At 36.7% G+C, this 23,531-nt stretch overlaps 2 protein-coding genes across 4 annotated transcripts in view; both read right to left on the reverse strand.

The window, feature by feature from the left end:
* Nucleotides 1–372: 372 nt before the first annotated feature.
* Nucleotides 373–4,530, reverse strand: npm1a (nucleophosmin 1a). Its single transcript, XM_039677780.2, has 11 exons — nucleotides 4,376–4,530; nucleotides 3,161–3,240; nucleotides 2,949–3,068; nucleotides 2,762–2,855; nucleotides 2,536–2,645; nucleotides 2,412–2,461; nucleotides 2,273–2,336; nucleotides 2,101–2,178; nucleotides 1,882–2,001; nucleotides 1,627–1,701; nucleotides 373–1,114 (listed from the first exon to the last, which is right to left on the reverse strand). The coding sequence occupies exons 1-11, from the start codon at nucleotides 4,518–4,520 to the stop codon at nucleotides 1,064–1,066; spliced, it is 987 nt and encodes a 328-aa protein (XP_039533714.2). The 5' UTR covers nucleotides 4,521–4,530; the 3' UTR covers nucleotides 373–1,063.
* A 1,336-nt stretch (nucleotides 4,531–5,866) lies between these two features.
* The window catches only part of kcnip1b (Kv channel interacting protein 1 b), a 34,169-nt gene continuing 16,504 nt past the window's right edge, over nucleotides 5,867–23,531 (reverse strand). Inside the window, exons 1-8 of one of the 3 annotated variants that reach the window (XM_039677892.2) lie at nucleotides 22,521–22,670; nucleotides 9,942–10,066; nucleotides 8,816–8,885; nucleotides 8,651–8,721; nucleotides 8,456–8,563; nucleotides 8,270–8,374; nucleotides 7,395–7,457; nucleotides 5,867–6,216 (exon numbers count right to left, since the gene is read on the reverse strand). In XM_039677892.2, the coding sequence (XP_039533826.1) occupies nucleotides 6,169–6,216; nucleotides 7,395–7,457; nucleotides 8,270–8,374; nucleotides 8,456–8,563; nucleotides 8,651–8,721; nucleotides 8,816–8,885; nucleotides 9,942–10,066; nucleotides 22,521–22,578 (648 nt within the window). In that variant the 5' untranslated portion in view covers nucleotides 22,579–22,670 and the 3' untranslated portion in view covers nucleotides 5,867–6,168. Of the gene's footprint in view, nucleotides 6,217–7,394; nucleotides 7,458–8,269; nucleotides 8,375–8,455; nucleotides 8,564–8,650; nucleotides 8,722–8,815; nucleotides 8,886–9,941; nucleotides 10,067–18,263; nucleotides 18,541–22,520; nucleotides 22,671–23,531 lie in introns of those variants that run through there. The other 2 variants (XM_039677891.2, XM_039677890.2) reach the window with 2 other exon arrangements.

Below are 23,531 nucleotides of genomic sequence, written 5' to 3' on the forward strand. Positions count from 1 at the left end.
TAATTGGAAAATTTGCCATAATTTTTTTTGTAATTTGATACAGGATCAAGCCCATGCCATTTATTTGATAGCTTTTAAAAAAAATTGTTTTACTTTGATGCTGTACATTTTTTTTTCATATTTTGTACCAGTCCAATGTTTTTTTAAGCTTACATTGTTCAAAAGTAAATAAAGAAATTACTGTTTCAATAGGTTTAACTGAAAAGTAAAAAAAGTAAAAATCCCTTTAAAATCTACATTTTTTTCAGCATGGTGAATTAAGGCAACACTAATGCAAAAACTATTTTCCATGAGATGGCACAATATATAAACTGCCAAACAGTTAGTTCATCCAATAGTTTTTATCCAAAACACTGCACAGTAACCACTTAAACCTGTTAAATATAAATTTTATTTGCATTTAAACAGATTCAAGGAAGTCAAAAAAGGGTGAACAAGAGAACCACACCTGAACTGCAGTCATAGATGGAGTACTGATTCTGTTAAGATTTAGCTGCACAGACTGTGACAATGCCTAAAATACAAAATGTTGACATTGATTTCTTAATTCTCAATCCCAGACATAAAACATTCCACCTTCGAACATGTTACAGGATGTTGACAATTACAGAAAAAACATGACCTGCAGATATACTGGAATTCTGAAACCCACTAACGCATTTGCAAACTAGGTCAAGTGTTTCAATATTTCAATAAATCAACTTCAGTCGCATCTCTAAACAGAATGCCATGCACATTTACATGTCATTTAAAGAAACCATGGACGGGTACAAACAACAATTCTCCATATAAATTAAGAGGGCTGAATTCTTCTGCTCAGAATCACATTTGAGCAACAAGGCTGGCAAATGATGGCTACACTATGGACATGACAACACCACAGGGGTGTGGAGAGGGCAGATTGCAGAGATGAAAGAGGTCATGTTCTGAGTAAAGTCTTTAAGGAATGGCACGGATTTGCACAAAACTGAAAAGTATGCGGGAGGACAAACAAACATAAAATTGCAGGTAACAAAGTAAAATCATGGGCAAAAAAAAAAAAACTTAATATAATGAAAGTTTCTCAGTTCTTCTCCTTGACGGTCTGTCTCCACTTCCAGAGCTCCTCAATGACCTTCGGAAAAAAACAGAAGAGTTAAGACCTTCATTCACGACAGTCTCCAATTAAGTGTTTCACCATGAAATTCACTGTTGTCTACGATCATTTTGTGATAGTTGTAACTACGGTAAGGAATCGAATATCGATTCCAATTCTGGAGCTCAAGGTCAGGAATGAGATAGTTGTTATAATTGTGATCGATTCTTTTGCGAGCATTTCAATATGACTTATAACGTCTCTTTCAGTATTCTCTTGTTTATGTCACAAGTGAACAGTTGAGAAAGAAACCATTATTTATTCAAATTTAAAAAAAAAAGATTTTTTTTTTACCTTTTATAAAAAGGTAAAAATGCCTATAAAAGGTATTTATTTTTTTTAAAATGTTAATAAATAATTAAGCAGCAACATGTATTAAAACACTTTAAAATCAAATATCTGAAAAACTCGGTGGTGGCCAACATTTCACTTCCAATCTTAGATAATCTTATGTTTTTGAAAAAGTCAAAGAAAAACAGCAATACACATACCTTTGCATCAGTGGCTTTGAAGCAGTTCTTCACAAAGTTCTCAAACTTTGGCTGTAGTTTTGGTAATGATACACCCTAAAAAAAAGAAACAAAAAAAGAGGGAAATTACCTTATTGAAAGTGACAACTTCAGGTATGATTATCTTGGCAAGATCAACTACACTATATTCCATTGTGGTGTAGAATGGTATTTTCAAACCACATACACCAACTCATTGTGACTCCTTATGCAGAGAGGATGTCAGGGAAAACACACCTTTTCTACACTTGCCATCATCTTGGCCTTGATCTCTGGGACAGTGAAAACCCGTGGCGTCTGTGGCGTTTTGGGCGACTGTGCTTTCTTGTCACCCTTGTTCTTTTCTGGAGTCTTGAGCTGTGAGAACATATCAAATCAACGAAGAAAGAAACGTCAGCAAATGCTGCAACTCAAGACTTGACAATTTTCTTAAAGAAGAAAGAGAGAGATGCTAACCTGCTTGGCAGGCGTATTGGGTTTAGGTCCTTTCCCGTTCTGTGCAGGGGTCTGTGCTTTGGATGGGGTCTTCTTTCCCTGACAGAACAATGGGAAAATATGAAATAAGCATTTCTGATCACACTTTCACACATTTTTACAAGATTTAAGGGGTCTGGACAACTCATCTGACCTTTACAGGTGACTCTTCAAAGCTTTCTTCCTCTTCATCATCATCCTCATCATCATCTTCATCCCTGGAAAGGCAGGTAAAATGTTATTATTTTATTTTAAATAGCTGGCAGTTCTAAAACACTGAAGACAACACTCACTCATCATCTTCGTCGTCATCATCATCCTCTTCCTCCATCTTCATTTTTTTCTATGAAAGACAGTAAAATTAGCCACAAAATCGAATCATTATGATGAATGCTATAAATTAACTTAAGAGCTTACAGAAAGCTTCGGAGTTAATGAAGCTGGCCTCTTTTTGCCTGTTGTCACTGTCTCTTCTTCTTCCTCCTCCTCCTCTTCCTCTTCATCAAAGGACTGGTCTCCTCCCATGACTGACAAAAGGAAGATTCCAATAAGATATTTACTGAGGCTTCCCGAAGCAGTTTTCCATGCGTTTATCCGAGACAACTGTTAATAAATCATAGACCAAGTACTATCAAGAACTCACTGACGAGATGCTGTCCACTAATGTGAACTGGACCGGAACCAGAGCGTAGACGGAACACGACAGGTGGAGTGATCTCAAACCCACCCAGAGACACCTGAGATACAAACAAATTTTTAGTTAATATCAACCACAGCAATTCCAGATCAACTCAAAAGGAGTGTGAAATGACATGACTGATTCTGCTTACACTGGGGAGGGTGGTAGGCCTGAGTGTGGCCAGAACTGCTTTGACCTTCTGACCCTCTGAATCCTGCCCTTCAATCTCCACAACGTTCAGTTCATCTTTTGTTGTGGGATCGACGCAGGCCTGAAGGAACAAGAACAAATGCCCTAATTATGACATTTAAATGTTGTTAAAACTTTGAGCCCCAGAGTGATCTGACAGCAAACGTAACATACCATTCTGACTGATAACTGATGATCAAAATCATCATCCTCTGGATTAAAACTGACATCCTTGCCTGCCTTGAGTTCACAACCTGTAAACACAAACAAAAAGTTTATTTAAATTTTAAAAAGGCATCAATACATCGTTTGTAATGGGTAGTGTAACTAACTTCAGAGAACAGGTACTTTCGTGAAACTCTCAAAACGAATGCAGTGATTCATTTCAGTCGACTCGACACGTGGTCCGTGACGCAGGCTTCTTGTAGCCAGTGAATCGCTATGTCTGATAAAACTCGATTCGCGAAAAAAAAAAAATCATTCGTTGATTGTCTTTATCTAATGGATATCACAGTCGTTTCTAGCCGTCAATTCACTACATGGCACCGGTTTTAATTGAGAATATTTCAAACAGGGGTTTACCGCAACATAACTGACGAGAAAGGAAGTCCAAGCGGCGAGGCTTTAGAAATGCTCCGTTATGTTTAAATTTAAATTTTACTAAAGACCTGAATATGCACACTAAATGCTTAAATCGGGGCTGTGTCTCCCCAAACATCACACGTTTAAGTTGATTAACATTATTCATTGGTAACGTAGTTAATAGTTACGAACTGGTGTAATTCGAGCAAATGTGTTGTCAGGAAAACAAAGGGAAAAAAACAAGACTGCATAATAATGAACAATTTTCAATACAAAGCTCTCAAGCTAAATTTACACACAATGCGCTGTCTCATCTAACACGTGTAACGTTAGTAGAGTGACGCCATTTTGGAGCGCCAAGGCCAGTCCACGTGTTTAGAGAGCGCGTGCAGGGAGACATCAGCTGTGCTGTGAGGGTTCAGTTATCTTTGCTTTAATGCATTTAATTCTTAAGATTATTTAGAATTTGATCATTAAAGTTGTCAGGGTTAACTACTGACTCTTATGGAATCATAATCTTATGCTAATCGATTAAGTTAGCTAGTGCGAATTCATGCTGCACACGTGCTTTAATTTGTCACTCCAAATCAAGAGATTTAAGTAATATAATACGCTGTCGTTACACTAATTGAAACACCAACCTTTGCTTTTAAGCAATTTTGAGTCTGATAATATAACTTGGGTTAGCTGACAAGCTACCACACTACGCCATCTTCAGTTTTCTTAACTTCAAAATGCATATTGCCACGTTTACGTACTATACTAATAGACTATGGCACAGAACGGATCAAGGTAAGTATTACATACCGTATAAGAATGTTTGGGGACCCATTTGTTCGAGATCCATCTTTGTAGGTTGTGTGATGTGTGTGTCTGTAGGTTGAACTGTGTCGCGACTCGAACTCCAGTGCGGGATGGACACACTAACCCACATTGAGTAAACCACGCCCATTATGGGACGGTTCTCCAGTCCAGCCAATCAATGAACTCCATAGACAGAGATTCATATGTAGACAGAACATGAGATTTATCCAGGTGAAACATTAAACTGTATGTATTGAAAAAAATAATGCACATTTAGTTTACTTTTTGTTTCAATTAAAATTTGTTCTAGAAGAATTTGTTTGCTAAAGCCTTGGATTTTTTTTTTTTGTTGAGGAATGGTGGTTAGAATTGGATGTGAAATTACCACATAACAGATTTACCAAATTATGTAGTTTGATATAGGATACTGAAGACTGATATTAATTTAGTTAGTTATTTTTCATTAACAAGGCAATTTATTCTGCTATTCTTTATAGTACACTATTTATCCTTTGCCAGGTTATTCACTGTCGTTTATGACATATATTTGTTGGGTCATAACCCACCAGTTGAGAACTGTTGATCTATTCCATTCTCCATTTCATAAAATATTAAATTCACAGTGAAACACTTTAATAAAACAACATAGTTGATTAACATTAAACATTTAATGAATTTGAGACATAATAAAGTAAAAATAATAATAATAATAAAAAAAATAATAACCCAACAGACTGAACCCTATCCTCTGTTAAAAGGTAAACCGAACCCTTTAAAGAGTATAATAATAATAATAATAATAAAAAAACACGCAGCTGAATATTATTCCACAAACATTTTAATCAGTTTTGACTGAGATTTGAATTGCACAGCATATGTCTGATATTTAGTTTTCACAGTTTGTATTCTCCTCACTGGACATTTCTTCATCTGGCACCATACTTGCAATTATATACATATAGCTTATATTTCTTTCGACTCACCCTGACCGCTCGACTTCTATATAAATATTTTCCCCCCTTTATTTTATATAAGTAATCTGGGTTTTTGTTGTTTTGTCCTACTTGAAGGCATTAGAGTATCCAGGCCTAGATTGTCAGTCTCTTAAGGACTCCTCACAGACTTAACACTTAACTTCTGTCCCACCTTATTCACTATGATCTGGAATGGCTTGACAAATACTGAGACAGATAGACATAAGCGGACGGACTGGAAACAGCAATTATTAACAAACAACTGTGACAACACAAGACACTGAAATCAACATCCAATTGAGTATTTCTCCAACCCCATAAAACATAAATAGATATTTTGAAGGCCAAGATTATTTCAAGCAATTCATAGAGAACACATCTGCTGGTTTTTATCATGCAAGCTCTTTTGGCAAGAAAGCAAGCAAAAGAGGCTGTATTTGCAGTCCCAGTACACCAAGAGTCCTGACCTTGGGTCAAGCAAAATTAAAAAAATAAAAAGTTTGAGACACGTTTGTTTTCACAGGGAAGAAGCTGATCATCGCACAATGCTTTTCAAACATGTAGTCTTCTGTGGCTGGATCAAGGTGGATTCTGGGCTGATATAGCTAGTAGTTTCCAAAACACCAGCAAAAGACAACATTAAATATGTCACAAGATTTGAAAAGAGAGAGAGAAAAAACGAACCTCTAAGATTCCATCAGGCCATAATATTCCCCCAGAACTCAGTCCAGTGAAATATAACACATTTAAACATACAATCCCCCATGCTTTCTTTTCCCCGCTCTGTGTTTTGTTCCTTTCTTCTTCTGGTTGATCTTCTCTCTACATCACATTTTCAAAGAGCTGCATGGATCTCATCATATTTTCATCCTTGTGAGAAAAAGAGAAACTTTTAGATGTAGTACACCTTTTTGACCACACCGAGGCAACACACTCTTTTCAGTTAAACTGGATCACATTGCATGAACATCAGAGGATTTACATGTGGCTTTTCTTTTACTGTCTATGGCTTTTCCCTATGGGCTTTTCATGTGATTTTTTTCTATTATCAATGGACTAAGCCTACATCACTGGTTACCGATTCTTCAAAATATTTTATATTATGTGTTTAGCAGAAGAAATAAATTCATACTTTTTGAATTTTGAAACAACATGAAGGTGAGTAGGCTATGTTGACACTGACAGCATTTTCATCTTTAAGTGAACTATTTTTTAAGCCATGAATAATTCTCATGGTTCTGAATTTACCTTAAAGCATTAGTTCAATTTTGAAGAAAAAAATAAAAAATCTTTTTGCTAATAATTTAGCTATTCACCCCCATGTCATTTAAGATGTCCATGTCATTCTTTCTTCAGTCGAAAAGAATTTTGAATGCAAGGTCCAAAAAACAATCTGCAAACTGTTCAAATGGCTTTAAACGATTCCAGACGACGAATCAAGCGAAACGATAGCTCATTTAAAAAAAAAAAAAAGTTTAAGTTTTATGGTCAAATGGTCGCCTGCTCTGTTCTGTGCGACTCTCCTGTTCGAACTCGTCAAAATGAATGAATCTTTTTCCATAGACAGAAAAGTCAATTCGTTCATTTCGTTCGTTGAATGAACCAAATGAGTCGAAAAAATGATTTGTTCATTTTGATGAACGAGCTCGCCTCGAACAGGAGAGTCATGAACGTGCATCGTAGTACAGAGCAAGACGACCATTGAGCTTATAAAACTTAAACTTTGTTATTTTCTTTTTAAACGAGCGATCGTTTTGCTTGATAAGACCCTTATTCGTCGTCTGGAATCGTTTAAAGCCCTTTGAACAGTTTGCAGTTTGTACTGAACCTTTTGGTTCACACTGAAGTGCATTATTTGGAGAAAAATGCTGGAATGTTTTCATCACAAACCATAATTTCTTTTTGACTGAAGAAAGAAAGACATGGACATCTTGGATGACACGGGGGTGAGTACATTATCAGCAAAAGGTTTTTCAAAAGTGAACTACTCTTTTAAGACTAAGGCAAATGTAAAACCTTTGAAATGAAATCACAGTATGCGAACATACCTCCTGACAGGCAATGACAAACTCTTCCAACGTTACAACTCCATCTTTGTTTTTGTCCATTTTCTGTATAGGAGAGAGATCATTTATTTAAGTTGCTCTGTCATTTTTGCTGTAAAAATCAAGCACAGGAATGGATAAATATCACTATTCATACTGACTGTACATTTAACCTCAAAATTGAAAGAAAGGAATGTATCAATTATTAATTAGGAAATTAGGTCTACATGTAGCTATTTTAATTTTGAACCACATTTTTAGTATCTAATAAGATTAATCTGAGTATGGAGTTAAAAAGAGCCTTCTCTTAATAATGTTGCTAAAATATGCTTGTATGTGTGTATAGTAGTGGCCAAAAGTGATGTCATGAGGGGATATTTGAAATAAACCGTCAAAATATGAAGAAAATATTTAAGATTCAAAAATAATAATATATATTTAAAAAATATGAGGGACGAACAAAATGCTATACACTTAAGGTATTTATCTGACAAAGTTCTTTGGCAAAAAAGGCAAACTACATGCATGTTTTATTGTAGTCGTTGACTACAATATAATATGTTATACATTTTTGTTGGTTCTTTCTTGTTTTTGCAATATATATATATATATATATATATATATATATATTATGACAGCTTGACAAGAAAATTATGTCTGCACAATTTGTCATGTTTCATCACAAAGAAAACAACTGACTCCAAGCACAATTACCCAATATGCTTATACACATTTAAAAGTATATTTGAATAAAGAGTGAAGATGTCAATTGTCCTAGGCCGGACATCAGTTTTGGCCAGATCAGTTTTTTTCCCACTTTGTTTTAAAATATGACCTGCATGTTTAAATATTCACCAAATAATGAACTTATTACTGACCTCAAAGAAGGTATCCACATGCTGCTTCGGTACATCCCCTTTTAAAGCTGGATACGTGTACTTCCCCATCATGTCGTAGATGGCCCTCACTATCTCCGTCATTTCCTGTGAAATACATGAGCATTGAGTTAGTTACTGAATTATGATAAATCAATTATTATAAATACCTTTTTAATAATGACATACCTCTCTATTGATAAATCCATCTCTGTTAATGTCATATAGATGAAATGTCCATTCTAGTTTATCTCTGACTGTCCCCCGCAGCAGAGTAGAAAGTCCCATCACAAAGTCCTAAGAGAGAGCAAGAAAATAAATCCTGTGTGCAATTTCACATAAATATCATACTGTGCCAAGAGTCCAGACTCATAGTCTTCATACCTCAAACTTTATGGATCCATTATTTCTGCTGTCGAACGCATTGAAGAGATAATGTGCATACGTGCTGGCATCTGGAACAGCAGTGTCAACAGATGAAAACGATTAAACATTTAAGATTCCCTGAAATGTATCGTAAGAAGCATGTAAGGATTTCACATCAAGTACCTCCATGTGGAAAAAACTGTGCATAAATGTGTTTAAATGTCTCTTCATTCACCACTCCACTTGGACACTCCTGAAGGGGGAAAAACACTATTATTGGCTTGTGACGGATTCCTGCATATGCAAATTGGATATGATAACTTGAGCTCTGCAGACTTTATTGTCAAAAAAATAATAAATAAATAAATATATGGGTTACTCTTCATTTTAAAGGGATACACCAGTTTTTTTGGAGCTCCCCCAGAGTTAAACAGTTTTCAAATTCATTCAGCCGATTTTCTGAAATTCTGAAGAATATCAGTAACCACACAGTTTCTGATCCCATTGACTCCCATAGTAGGAAAAAAGATATACTATGGAAGTCAATGGGACCAGAATTCTGGTTATTGATATTCTTCTAAATATCGAAAACGGATTCGAAAATGGTAAAAACCCAACTGTTTAATTCTGGGGGAGTTCCAGATTCCAAAAAAAAAAAAAAAAAAAAAAAAAAAAACTGGAGTAGGTGTAATTATACATTAAGTACTGAATAATAATAATGAACTGTAGCTACTTAATATTGGGTTAAGATTAGGGTTAGTTGCTGTTGCATATAATCATTTAAAGTAGCCTAATAATTACTAAAGTAATCATTAAATATGATTATAATTAAATACAAGTAATGTGTAACAAGGACACTAAAAGTGCTCAAATAGGTTGATGAGATAGATGCACTGCCAGATAACTACGCTGTATATTTGGTGAAGCTTGTTTTAATGCAACAAATATGAGCTGCTGTGTGGGTGTATTGCTGACTGTATATGTGTGTGTCTACGCAGCGTGTGAAGGTTGGTATTGAAATATGACTAGCTGACTGTTGCTTGAGGCTAGCTCACAGTGATTGGTGACACTCTGGATAATGCAAAGAGGAACAATAAGAGTTTACAGAGTTTTAAAGACAGATGAGACATGGCAAACAGGACCACAGGGACAGTATATGCAGATGAGATGCGATGATTCATAAGAGAAGATATTGCGGCGTAAGGATGTATTACATAAACACTATAAGCTTGTGAAAATGTGTCAAAAGAAATTTGTGAAAAGTAAATGTGCTGATGTGGGATTGAAGGAGAAATGCTGGGGAACATACATTTTTGAAGCCTCTGTAAAGGACTTGTAGCTCTTGCTTGGTGAAGTTGGTCTGCGCCTCGAGCTGCTCGAGACCCTCCGGCCGATGGCTGACCATTGTCATCTCCAATTCGTCATCCACCTTATCTAGAGAGAGAAGATATTTTAATGTCTTAAAATAGATTCAATGTATACTCTACACCATTGCCTCATTTAGTACGCTGTTCTATGAATATGCAAATTAGCCCCACCTCCACTCACTCACACCAACTCCACTCGTTCACGTGATTGGTTTGGATCTAGAAACAGCTTTCCCTTTGCGGATGTGCTCACAAGTCGAGTCACAGATGTGCTCGTAGGGCAAACAAACCCACACACCTCAATTTCTTTTTGGTAAAGAAACTCAGATGACTCAGGTGTTTTCAAGATACTCACACACACAAACACACACATACACAGACGCGGGCCCCCTGCAGGCCATGTGTCAGCTCTGGAGAAGTGATTGTGGGTAGAGAGGCAGATGGGGTGATAGGGGAAATCAGTAGAACGAATGAAAATGGCCATGGGTAGCTTGGGGGAAGACCTTCATCTTTCACAGAACACTGGAGAGCCATTGAATCTCGTTAAATGGTTTTCGTACACACACACACACACGCACACACACACACACACACACACACACACACACACACACACACACACACACACACACACACACACACACACACACACACACACACACACACACACACACACACACACACACACACACACTTTAACCTCCAGTATGCCCTCAAACTCAAACACATAAAGATGTGCATTTATATACCCACAAAGTGTTGTTGCTTACATAATAGGTAAAGGTTTGTAGTATTTGGGATGTTAAATTACTCTCTTTGTTTGAGTTTGTTTAATGGATCGTTAAATGTGCAGAGGGATCAATAAGATATACATTCGTAGACTGATTTCCCTGAAGTGTCTGAACATTGTGGAGCTTTCAAGCTCATTTAAGCGATCCATCGTGTTACTTTTGCCAATTGTGTGATTCTGGGGTGTGGGCTGCCCGCAATAAGGTAAGAAAGAGCTGCAAATGTACTGTAAATGGTGTGTGCTTGAATTCACACCGGATATTGTGCCGCTGAGTTGGTCAAAATCTAAAGTTCTCTGTTTGATAGGCTCCAAACTATTTTGAATTAAATGTGCAGTATGTCACATTGAAATCTAGCCAGTGGTTGAAATGGATTTAGTTCAAATTCTAAATACTGGAGAGTTGTTTCCCCTGCCTGAGACTCTATGCTCATGCGAGTTGCCAGTTTGAAGACACGCAACAAGAGCGAGCGCAATTGACAATGGAAGGTGAGGATACTTACACACTTTAAGCTGATGAGTCGATGTGTCTTTTCAAAGGGGTTCTATGCCCTTTTCACAAGATGTAAAATAAGTCTCAGATGTGTGAAGTTTTAGCTCAAAATACCCCCCAAATATTTATAGGGTGAGCAAAAACTTGTTGCTGTTTGTGTGTGTGTCCCTTTAAATGCAAATGAGCTGCTGCTCGCTGCACAGAGGGCGGAGCTTCAAGAGCTCCTGTCGTAGCTTTGATTACCTCAGACAAGCACTGGGAATTTCAAGAACTTTTAGCGTTTTATTTTCAAACCGGGGTCAAACAAAGATGGAGAGACTCAAGAAGAAGTGACAACATGTAGAATGCAACAGGACATCTCTGAATGGTTAGTTGATGAATTTATGTAGGCCTAGCTGATGTGGAGTTAACCATCTTAGTCACTGATTAGCATTTTTGTCATGTGATTATGTAAATTTTAGTGATGTAACTAACCCATGAAGACGCTCATTGTAGTCCCGACTTCCTACCAGCTGTTTGGGATCCTTAAAGGAACACTCCGACTTTTTGGGACTTTAGCCTATTCACCTTACCCCCCAGAGTTAGATAAGTCCATACATACCTTTTTCATCTCCGTGCGTGCTATAAGTCTGTTTGACGCACCCACCGCTAGCCTAGCTTAGCACAAAGACTGGATGTGAATGGTTGCAGCTTTCATACTAATCCAAATGAGTGACAAAATAATGCAAACGTTTTCCTATTTACATGTTGTGGTTTGTATAGTCACAGAGTGTGCAAATATCAAGGCCATATGAGACACAGACATCTTTTGACCGTATAAATACTATATTTTCTGAAGGGGAAGCACTGCTACTTGGGCAGAGTGATAACAATCACCTGAGACGCACCGTGACGAGGAGCAGAGAGTTCGCTTCGCTCAGCGTTGGAATAAAGAGTCTGCAATTACTAACCTTAGATAGAAAAGCATAGTTTATCATGGGTGTTTGCTTTATTGTATGAGCTGTGACAATAAACAGGGGAGACCAGGTAATACAGTACCATGTTTCATTGATTTCCAACCAAAAACGCACCCAGATTTATAAATATCACGAATAAATAATTATTATTACAGGAATCAATATATTTTAAATGCAATTTATTAGCTGAACCAAATGTATTCAACAGTAGCCTATATAATATTCAGTATTGCATTACTATAGGATAGAATAAGGGGAAAGTAATAGCACAAATTGTTTTTGCACAATGAACTCACAGCCTATCGTACCCTTTTGCACGCTCAAGTTCGTTATTTCCATGGTTATTTCAAATTTAGGCTACTAAGCGCCGCGCGCAGGGTGCAAGTTCAACGCGCTCGTTTTTTTCCAAGCGCGTCCGCACCGCATCAAGATAAAAACATATTCATACCCTAATCATATAATAGTGTCACTAACATTACATAAGATCTGGCTAAAGGCACTGTTACAGTAGGTCATCTAAAAACATAACAGAACACTTACCTCAGCCGCAGGTGATCCACTTGTCCTGTCTGTGCTATCGATGGGATGGCCCTATCCTTCAGCACATTATGGTCCGTGTGGCAAATTCCATTTTTTTCAAAATAGTCGTCCTCATTGTACCGAGCAAACATAATGTCCCTTGATAATCTTAGGTGTGTTTGGATCAATATCCAGAGTAAGTTAGCCATTTCTTCATCCAGTCAGCGTTTTTAGTTGGAATTCTGTGAAACATGGTATTACCTCCCCTGTTTACAGTCGCAGCTATTTACAATAGAGCGAAAACCCATGACTCTAAACTACGCTTTTACTATTTATAAATTGCTGACTCTATTACCCAAACACCGAGCGAACTCTCCGCTCCTCACCACGGCTTGTCTCCGGTGATGCGGTTATTACGCCGTCAAAGTAGCAGTGCTTCGCCTTAAGAGAATAGTTCCCAGGTTTTATACGGTTAAAAGATGTCTGTGTCTCATTTGACTTTGTTATTTGTACATTATGTGACTATACAAATCACAACATGTAAATAGGAAAACGTTTGCGTTATTTTGCCACTCATTTGGATTAGTATGAAAGCTGCAACCAGTCACATCGAGTCTTTGTGCTAAGCTAGGCTAGCGGTGGGTGCGTCAAACAGACTTATAGCACGCACGGAGATGAAAAAGGTATGTATGGACTTATCTAACTCTGGGGGGTAAGGTGAATAGGCTAAAGTCCCAAAAAGTCGGAGTGTTCCTTTAAAAAGCTATTTCTACAACATAAAATAGATCCCTTTGCTTTACACTTTGAGCGCTGTAACTTTGCAGATGTTGTTTATGCTCAAACAGCAACATTACACACTAACTAAAGTTAAAAAGGTGAGTTCATCAACCACCCTTTAATATGCTCCCTTTCATAGAGATTTTTAGATGGATGCTTAGGCTTTTTAGTTTTGTAGAATCTGCTATCTCTGACCCAGTTCGCTCACTGGGGTTTCTGCCAACTGGCAACCTGTGGTGTCAAAATACAATGAAATACTATATAGCCTACCACTAATATTATTGTACTACGCTATTAGCCTATATTCGCACAGTTCAAAACAAAAATAGACATTCTGACACGGAATGCACCTAGAATAACTGGCTGTATAGCATTATTTTTCTGAGAAATAAGTATTTGAACTAAGCATGTTTCCTAAATATCTGCAAACATATTATGGTATTTTTATTGACATACAATCTGTCAATGACAATATATTACCTCGGTTTTCCCCTTTACTCAACATATGGCCACATAGCCCTGTGATTTATAGCAGAGCCAGTAACAGCTCTCAGTCACTAATGAGTTTTATTCCTTCTTTATTTCCTGCATACAGCTCTCAGCACTGTCCCTTTTTCCCCGAACACATAAATGCGCTATCACAATCACAAAAGAACAATAAATAATAATCCCGTAGCCATTTCAGACTAGTTGGACACATTATGGAAAACAAATGAATTGATTTCATGTTTATCACAGCCATAGACCTGAGTAGTATGAATTTCTAGGTTACAGGCTGGTTTATGCTGGTTGACTGAGGGCATTATCCGGAGACCGGGGACATTATCATCCAAAATACAACATACAATTCTTGAAAAATAATGGCGTTGTCAGAGTTTGTCCACCTTTTTTCTGTTCTGTTCCTTGGAAAGTTCGGTCAGTGTGGACATATATTGCTGGTTATGCGTGAGTTAAATTCATCATAGCTAAAACTGCTTTAATGCTTTTCTTCCCAGTTTCATGATTATCTTTGATAATCAGATAAACAGTTAGCTGATGTCAAAGCTATGAGATGACATCTGAAGCGTTTTCATATTGTGCATAAATTTTATACTATTGTGATGCTTTCTATCATTTTTATCATTTTGATGCTTTTTCTATCATTTACACCATTTGAAAAGAGCGTGTCAGCTTTCTTATAAACATCTTTTTGTGTTCCACAGATAGAAGACAACCATATGATTTGGAACGACATGAAGGTGAGTTAATGATGACAGAATAATTGTAGTGTTATCTTAAAACACAACACACTCTCCACAGTCAAATCGCAATCTTTTCTTTGCACCAGCTATTTTCAGATCCTTCAGCTTGCTCTTCATTTCTTCGCCAGGCTTGTTTGCTTCACTCTTAATCTATAACAGATCTCTGACATTTTAAAACAAATTCTGTCTATTTGAAACTATTATAGACTGAAGCTATTATAACCAGTTTGACAAGATATGTTTGTGATGGAGAATATAAGCTTGAATCTGGACTGAATGTGTCTTGAACAACTCCCAGACATTTTCCGATCTGATAACTGTCATAAGAATATACTATAGTGAATATACTATAGCGAATATATCTCACGGGAATAATGTGAAGCTTCTAACTCAACAGGGCTGTCCCTCATTTCATCAGTCTTAATTATCACCTCTCTTCTTTTTAACACATGCAAACTGATGTAATAGTGAGAATGACAATGGAAGTTGAGAGAAAACCAGGGAAACTTAAACATGTAGAAAGGAAGAGAGCATTATCTGCACAATTAATGTGAATTAAGAACTTATATTTTATATTTATATAATTTTATATTCTTAATTTAATTAAAAATAAAATAATTTTATGTTATTTTAATACTGTGTGCTTTGTTATGCAAAACAATCATGGCAATAAATTACTTGGAAATTGAAAATGGAAAAGATGGCTATTACACAAAAGACAATGGGATGAAGATGTGAGTTTTCAGTATGGGAAAACAGAGAGATCAGTTGAAAGATGGAGAAGGAGAGAGACATTAGCAGAGGGGAAAAAAGAAAAACATTCTCTTGGAGAACACAGCGTGTGTCTGAAACTCTCTCTCTTCATCCATCCATCCATTTCTCTCTCTTCCTCTTTAATGCTTAAAACAGCAACAAAGCCCTTGAAAACTGCGTCAGTAGGAACACTAAAATAAACTTTAAAGACATTCTCCATTCAAGCTGCTATTAGTGCCATTAGAGTGCTTCCTCTAGCACAGAGATAAATGTAAGTTTAAAACAACATCAGCTCAAGCCTTGTCTTGTACGATGTCTATCTTTTATTGATTTTATTACTGAGATGATCTCTTAAATGAATTATATTCCATCTGAACTCACTAGGAGATCACTGCAGATTGAAATTGGTTAACTCAAAGCAAATTGTAATGGAAATCCATTATGACAAAAGTTTCAGAACTAATTACCCACTATAACTTATGGTGGCCAAATGAAAACCAGTAATTAATTATGATTGCAGAGTGTTGTATTTTATTTAATTAGCAAATTCAGTGTCAAATATAATGAGCCAATTATAGACCATTTCACAAGATGTAAACAACACTGGTCCAGAAGCACTTCCTGTTTCAGTTTTTTAACACTACATAAAAGCTGGGATAAAATACAACCAACAGAACATTTAAAACTGAATCAAAAAAGTTAAACAAACATCTTTAAGATGTTTTCTTTACATGTGAAATAAAGAAAACAGTTACAAACTGAAACAGGAAGTGCTTCTGGACCAGTGTTGTTTACATCTTGTGAAATGGTCTATAAAGACAGGTTAAATCAAGTTGGCTGACATACTTCTCTGTACAGGCCAAGTGTAAGAAAACAAATTATTCCAGTTCAGCACTCTGGGATTTATATATTATTTTATATATAAAACTCTAATTTAGAAGCCAGCCTTTGACGTCAAGCTCAACTATATCCCGCTAAGAGGTATAGGCTCTATGCATGGCGGTATTTCCGGTGAAGGGATGCTGGGTTACTTCCACCAATCGTAGAGTCCAATGCTATACCAAGAATTTGTCTTATTTTTTATACTCTATGGCTATACTAAAGAAATGTTAGTCACAAAAACAGACAAAACAGACACCCCTCATTTTGTTTATGCTTATTTGTTTATTATATTAAATAAACATAACTATATATAAAATTACATGTAAACGTATTAAAGTTTCGCAAATTCCGCAATGAAGCACACAGTGATCTATAGGGTTAGGTGTCAGGGAAAAGTGACAAATAGCAAGCAAATAAACAGCAGGATGAATATTCATGAGCAGCTGTTGTAAGGCAGTGTAAATCACTTGTTACTGCAGATCTAAACTCCCCTCTTATTAGGACCGGAGTTGAGTCACACCCCTCTGATAGAGACAAGAAGCCAAGCAAAGGCATCTCAGGCCAGTATAAAAGGTATTGGATGGAGCAAAAGGAACTAAATACCATCTGCCAGATGGCAGCAGTTTCATTTAATTTTGCATTAAGAGTTTTTTTGGTTAAGAGATTGTTGAGGAATAGCACCCCAAAAAAAAAAAAAGTGTTCTGATTAAAACCACCAGTCAAATACATTTAAATCACCCGAGGGGTTGTGCGGAGTTTAGAATTGAGAAATTGACTCCCCTTTATTTCATGATTTGAAATGAATTACGTAATTACACCCTAATGGAAATTGAATTTGGCAAACTTGGCTTTTCTAGTTAAAATATGTTAAAAATGTAAGTTTATATTCATTTTAATTATTTTTTTGTTACATTCTAATTGAAAATGAAGTATTAATTCATGAATTAATTAATACATTCAAATTCAACATTTCAAGAGACACTTTATGATGCTTTTTATATTTGTGGAGCTCAACAGCATTGTACCAAACAGAGCAGCTTGGACATTTTACTAAATATCTTTTTTTTGTGTGTGTGTGTTTTACAAAAGCAGGAAAATCACATAGACATAAATGGGAAATATTTAATCAAAATATTTTTGGGAGAATTATGCATTACGAGCTCTATATAAATATATATATATATATATATATATATATATATATATATAGTACTTAAATGTGTAAGCACAGAGAGTACATTTTAATAGATTCCTGTTTATTTGCTGTGCTAATTTAGTGATTGAATGAATAAATGACCTATGGTATTCCTCGAGTTTAACCAAGATTAAACTTGTGATCAATGTGAATTGATCAAAAACAGTTGCAGTGCTGTATAATGCTGTCATGTCGATAATAACATCCCATCATCTGCTGTACCAAGCATTAGAAAGCTGTCTCCATGACAACTACACAAGGGCATGTGAACAGGAGGGTTGATATGTGAGCAGAGTATTAAAACAACCGCTCACGTACCAAGATGCCACACACACTCTGTCGACGATGTTTATCTGTGAGGGACGAGGTTAAACCATCATTTGTAAACAGCAGACCTTGATGCGTTGCTTGTCTACTGCATATCTTCTCTGTTTCATCCATGCATACATTCCATCACGTCTTTTTATAAGTGTTATCAATCGCAAATAGGGCACTATTTATTTTCTTTGAGCGCTCTTTCAGTCCTTTCAGGGACTGAGTTAGCCATTGATTTAGTGCTGTTGTAGATACTTCGAAACTCAGTGTGCTTTAGTCTGTCTGAACAATAATGCAGCATTATTTATGTGAGTTAAGTCAGATAATCTGTCATTTGTCAACATACCTCTGGCTCTGGATGGTCTTTGTCTTGTCTGCATAGTCAATGTGCCCACTACTGCTCCCATGTTGTCACCGCAGAGACACGACGTTCAAACTAATAAGCGCCAAGTCCGCCAGTCTGTCTTTCTTTGTTGAAGCCCCTGCTTTTGTTTTCCTCTCCACTCTTCTCTTACTTGTCAGTGAATGAAGACAAGCTGGAATTTTCTTGCTAAAAGCATATGGTTGCTTTCTTGATGCCCCTCCCACACATTTCCCTCCCTCTCACTCCCTTCATTTCTCTTTCTTTGCTCTCGCTCTGGCTGTTTCTGCTGGGACCCGTTTGTTATTCAGTGTCAGAAACTGTTGCTCTGCATTATGGGAAGCAGTAGGAAGAGTTTGAGGATGAAATGCTCCTTTCTATTGCACAGGTGCACACACGCACACAGCAAGCAGATCTCTTCCTTATTGACTTAACATTTTTTACATCAAAAACTAACAAACCATTTTTAAAGGGATAATTCACCCCAAAATGACAATTCTGTCATAATTGAGTCACACTCATGTTGCAAGCTGAAGCTCTGATGCATGAAAGGGCCACTAACCTCAATGAAGTCCTGCTCTCAGAGACTTGTCAGCTCATATATAAAGAAGTAGCTTGGCCTTCCCAGGTGCCTCAGCAGAATTGGGCTTTACGACAAAGGGATGTTACACCTGCCCATTTGCAGTCTGATAGTGATGCTACTAGATTCGAGTGATCCATTTTCAACCCAAGCAGCCCCCATCCTGGCCACTGAGTGGAAGTGGATCCCATTTTGCTGCAACTGAGCAGGCAAAGGCAGCACTCAGACACAAGGACATCATGGGTCGAGTGCAGGAGGGGAGGACTGGTCATATGTGTAAAGGCCCTTGCACAATCCTAAATTCAGTCAAAATAAATATGACCTCACGTTATGTCAATCACGCTCACAAACTCCGAAACTTTTGTCCGTCATAAAAAAAAAAAAATTGAATTGGGTTCTTTCTTAATACTTGCAAAAAACATACATTTGACAATACCGTACTGTAAAATTACAATTGTAACAAATAAAGTTAAAACATTAAAATGTACAACTATTCTAACCTGTTTTACTGTAGCATTTTAGTCTTGTTTGTACAAACATTTTTTACAGTGTATCACTGGCTGGTCATTGTAAGATATTTCAGATTTTACTTTATTTGTGGAGTCATTTGGTCCCTATAATGTAGGGAAATCCTGTTCCACATATATCAAATGAGCTGTGGTACGACTGTAAATAGTTTTTTTTTTTTATCATCCATTGTTCATTTCCAGCCATTGCGTGCAGAAATTAGCTTTTTTGTTTGTGTACTGGACATATACCATTTTAATGCATTGTAAAATGACATATTGTTTGTTTCATGCTCTCCCTCATTAGTAGCGAACCGATCTAACAAACTTTTCTGAGTAAAAAGATGGATACAGAGATGAAGAATGATAGAGACAAATATAAAAATAAATGGCTAATGAGGGATGTCTGAGTTTCAGAACAGCAGATCTGTAGCCAATACAAAAAAAGAAAAGACTTTAGATGGACAAGCTTTGGGCTGGGAGTGTAGAGAGAAGTTGAAGGTAATGAGTAATTACATAACATCAACCCTCACTAACTGTATTACGCAAATCCCACAGGACTGACCTGAAAATCAGGCCAAGATATCCAGAGATCTCCTCATTCTAGCACATAGACATCTGCACTCACATCACCACAACCCTGTCTACTCAAAACTCTTTCTCTTTATCTAATACCACCTGCCTTACACAGGATAAAGACATTTGTAATGGTATTTTTTCTTGCTTTGGCACTCGTCCATGAAAGAGAAACAATAATATCCAGCAAACGACTGGCATGTGTGAAATCCACGCAAGCAGGTGAAAGCCTCTTTTTCTCTCTCAAAAAGTGTCTATGTTGGACTTTTTCTATTTAGATGCCTTATTGAATCTGCTAATGCACTTGGGAGATGGTTACTGATGATTTGCTTACCCTTGGAAACACGCAATGGTCCAAATAACAGCCTGAACCCTTGCATAGCTTTAAAATGAATGAAATACACCCAATATAAACCATGTATTTAAGCTAAATTTGTAGTCAATTCAAGCATGTAGTAATTAAAGCTTTAAGTAACTGTAACAAATTAAAAGTAACTAATGACTTTAAGTAAATATTACTTTGGTTGGTTTGTTATATTAAGTGTTGTTCCTCAAGTATCACAAAATAGAAAAAACTAAACTTTATTTATTTATTGATTGATTATTTGAAAATTTCCAAGGTGTAAAATTAGGCGTAAAAATTAGGTGTAAAATTAGGGCCTTTCGACTGCTACTGCCTATTGGTACGGACGAGCCGTGGGGCTGCCATCTTAAACCGGTCACCCACTCTGCTCAGTGTATGGCAGGTGATATGAGCTGTCAGCACATTTAATGAATCATACCTCAGTAAATACCAAACTGATTTTAGCTATGATCAACCCATTCTGGATTTTTATTCACAAAATACAATAGTACGGTAATGTTAAATGTTAAATCTTACTTGTGAAAAGTAATTCCCGAGCGATAGTCCGCCAATTTGAAGAGGAATATGGTGCACAGTGCAACATTTTGTTGAATGAACCGAAAAAAGATTCGTTTATTTTGATAAACGAGTTCAAACAGGAGAGTCACGAACGCGCGTCACAGAACAGAGCAATTTGAGCTTATAAAACTTAATTTATTATTATTATTTTTTTTTTAAATGAGCGATCGTTTCGCTTGATAAGACCCTTATTCATCGTCTGGAAAGTCTTTTGGACCTTAAACCATTTGGTTAACAGTAAAGTCCATTATATGGAGAAAAATCCTTGAATGTTTTCATCAAAAACCTTACTTTCTTTTCGACTGAAGATAGAATGACATGGATATCTTCGATGACATGGGGGTGAGTAAATTATCAGCAAAAGTTTTTTATTTTTTTTATTTATTTATTTTTTTTTTAAAGTGAACTACTCCTTTAAAGTAAAGTCCACCAAGTTCAGCTATCCCTAAGTGAGTTAACCCTTAACACAAATACAAAGATAAAAACAATAGTGCAGTCGCAGTGCATTATATATGGGCCATTCAAACTACAAAACGAAAGACTATTAAAGTTGAATCTGAAATGTCCAAGTGATCACCATCACAGTTTTTATGTAGCGGCGTTTAGAAAGCCAGCAGAAGTTATAGTCCGTCAGGGCTGAGTGCCATAGCTGACACAGTTTGTGTCTCTAGTCATAAACTCACAGGCAGCTCCTGTAACTCCTGGGGATTTTACTGAAGACTTCAAACAAGCTTTCTGTCTTTCTGCCCAGAACTCGTAATCCTCACAGCTCCTTAATCTTTCTTCAGGTCTCCGATGTGTGTATACGTGTGTGTTTGTGTATGAAGTGTGGCTCATATTGCTCTTATAAATGACATGCTCACACATGTGAGTGCAGTGGTGTTGATTTGTTGATTTGCCTCGCCTCGGTATTGTTTTAGGATATTCTGTAGCGCATTAAGGCTGTGGTGAATCAGTAAATTTGCATACAGTGTAGGTTAATTAACCTTCAAGGCATAAATAATCTCAGAAAATCCGCCTTCTCGTTTTCCTCTTTTTTTGCGTTTTCGTATTGCATACTTGCAGCCTGATCATTTGGCTTTTCAAATCGCCTCCTCCATCCTCTCAGCTCTGGGCAGTATAGGAAGTAATCATTTTGGAATAAATGGCCATGTTATATTAAATTTTCATAACTCATAATGCCTTGTATGGAGCCCATGTCAGCATATTCCAACACATTCAATCTGATCTGAAATTTGAACATAAAATTTGGCTAAATAAAATCGCTATTTGCTTGCCCTTTGAGATATAAATTCTGGAATTTGTGGAAATGAATAAAACATTTTTTAATCTCTTTATGAACCATTTCCCCCTTTTAACACAGCCCCAAGAGGAGTTCTGTTTTAGCCAACTTCAAGGGCATTTTGTTGCAATTTTATTCTCCAAAAATTATCTGGGTTAGAAATACACATGCAGACATTCAAGTCGCACACTAAGTTGAACAAGATTGTTACGTGTAAAAAAAATAAAAAATATATATTGAAAATCATCAAAATGACACTGAATCTAATATTGTCTAATGTTCTCATCCTTCTCATCTATCTATCCTTCGATCTCACAAAGCAATATCTCATTAGTGAACATATTTCTGTCTGGTTAATGTGTAAATTGGATCCTACCTGTCCTGTAGGTGACCTGTTTGGTGTGCATAGAGAAGGTCCCCAACACCACACCCATCTTCAACACAGTTCTTCACTTTCCTAACTTTGATTTTGGTTGAAAAAGCCACTATTCCCTGTTTTTGTATTTTATCTCCTGATTTTTCAACCCTCTCTCGCTCTCAGGGTTGTTAGTTACTTAGCTCTCGCTGTCTCTGACTTTCCTCTACGTTCTCCCTGTCTATCATGTGGACTCTGAAGGATGCTCATCATTTCTTGAGCTTTTATTGGGGGCTGAGAGAGAGAGAGAGAGAGAGAGGGTGAAAGATTGTGAGTGGTTCATACTAGTGGAGAATGAGGGAGTGATAAAACTGAGTAGTTAGGTCCATTCAGCAGTGAGTAAGAACACTCGTGGGTGCAGATATCTTTTATATCAGATCCAGCAGGTATGAAAAGATGATTCTCTTCAGTCTGAGATTTAGTGAAGTGTGTGATATCTGTGGCACCAGCATCATCAAACACAATTGTAAAAATGAGGACTGTTTTCTAAACAGGCTTCCTAAACATTCCTTGCCATATTGGAATGTCCTCCAAATTCACACCATTGGTTGAGCCAGTGCTGATGTTGTCGGGCTAGTGCTCAAACAAAGAGCTTGTTTTGATAGTGCCATAATGTTCACACTTTTTGTTGAAATCAACAAATAGCTTATTTGTGGTGCATAAAACTTTTTTGGTCTGGTTCTCAAAGGAACATTTTACATTTATCCTACACATTTTCCTCCTGACTGCCTTCCTCACTATCTTCTAACAATATTTGAAGAGTTCAGATGCAAAAGCCTCTAAGTGCCATTTGAAATTTTGTTCTAGAATGACCATTTTTAACAAGCTTGTGCATTTAAGTTCAGTAATTTCACTTAAATGACAATTAATAGGTAATCTTCATTGCCATTTAAGTGAAATTACTGAACTTAAATATACAAGCTTGATAAAAATGATCATTTTAGAAGAAAATTTCAGGCTTTTGCATCTGAA

Source organism: Pimephales promelas, chromosome 23 (genome assembly GCF_988280905.1).
Source record: "Pimephales promelas chromosome 23, fPimPro1.hap1.1, whole genome shotgun sequence".
NCBI classification, from domain to species: Eukaryota; Metazoa; Chordata; class Actinopteri; order Cypriniformes; family Leuciscidae; genus Pimephales; species Pimephales promelas.

What these genes read in the sequence shown, in the direction of transcription:
- npm1a (XM_039677780.2), bottom strand. Translation starts at nt 4,520, where the DNA reads ATGGGCGTGGTTTACTCAATGTGGGTTAGTGTGTCCATCCCGCACTGG. An exon ending in TAGTGGACAGCATCTCGTCA is followed by an intron (nt 2,646 to 2,761) that starts GTGAGTTCTTGA and finishes TCCTTTTGTCAG; the next exon opens with TCATGGGAGGAGACCAGTCC. An exon ending in CATTAACTCCGAAGCTTTCT is followed by an intron (nt 2,462 to 2,535) that starts GTAAGCTCTTAA and finishes TGTCTTTCATAG; the next exon opens with AAAAAAATGAAGATGGAGGA.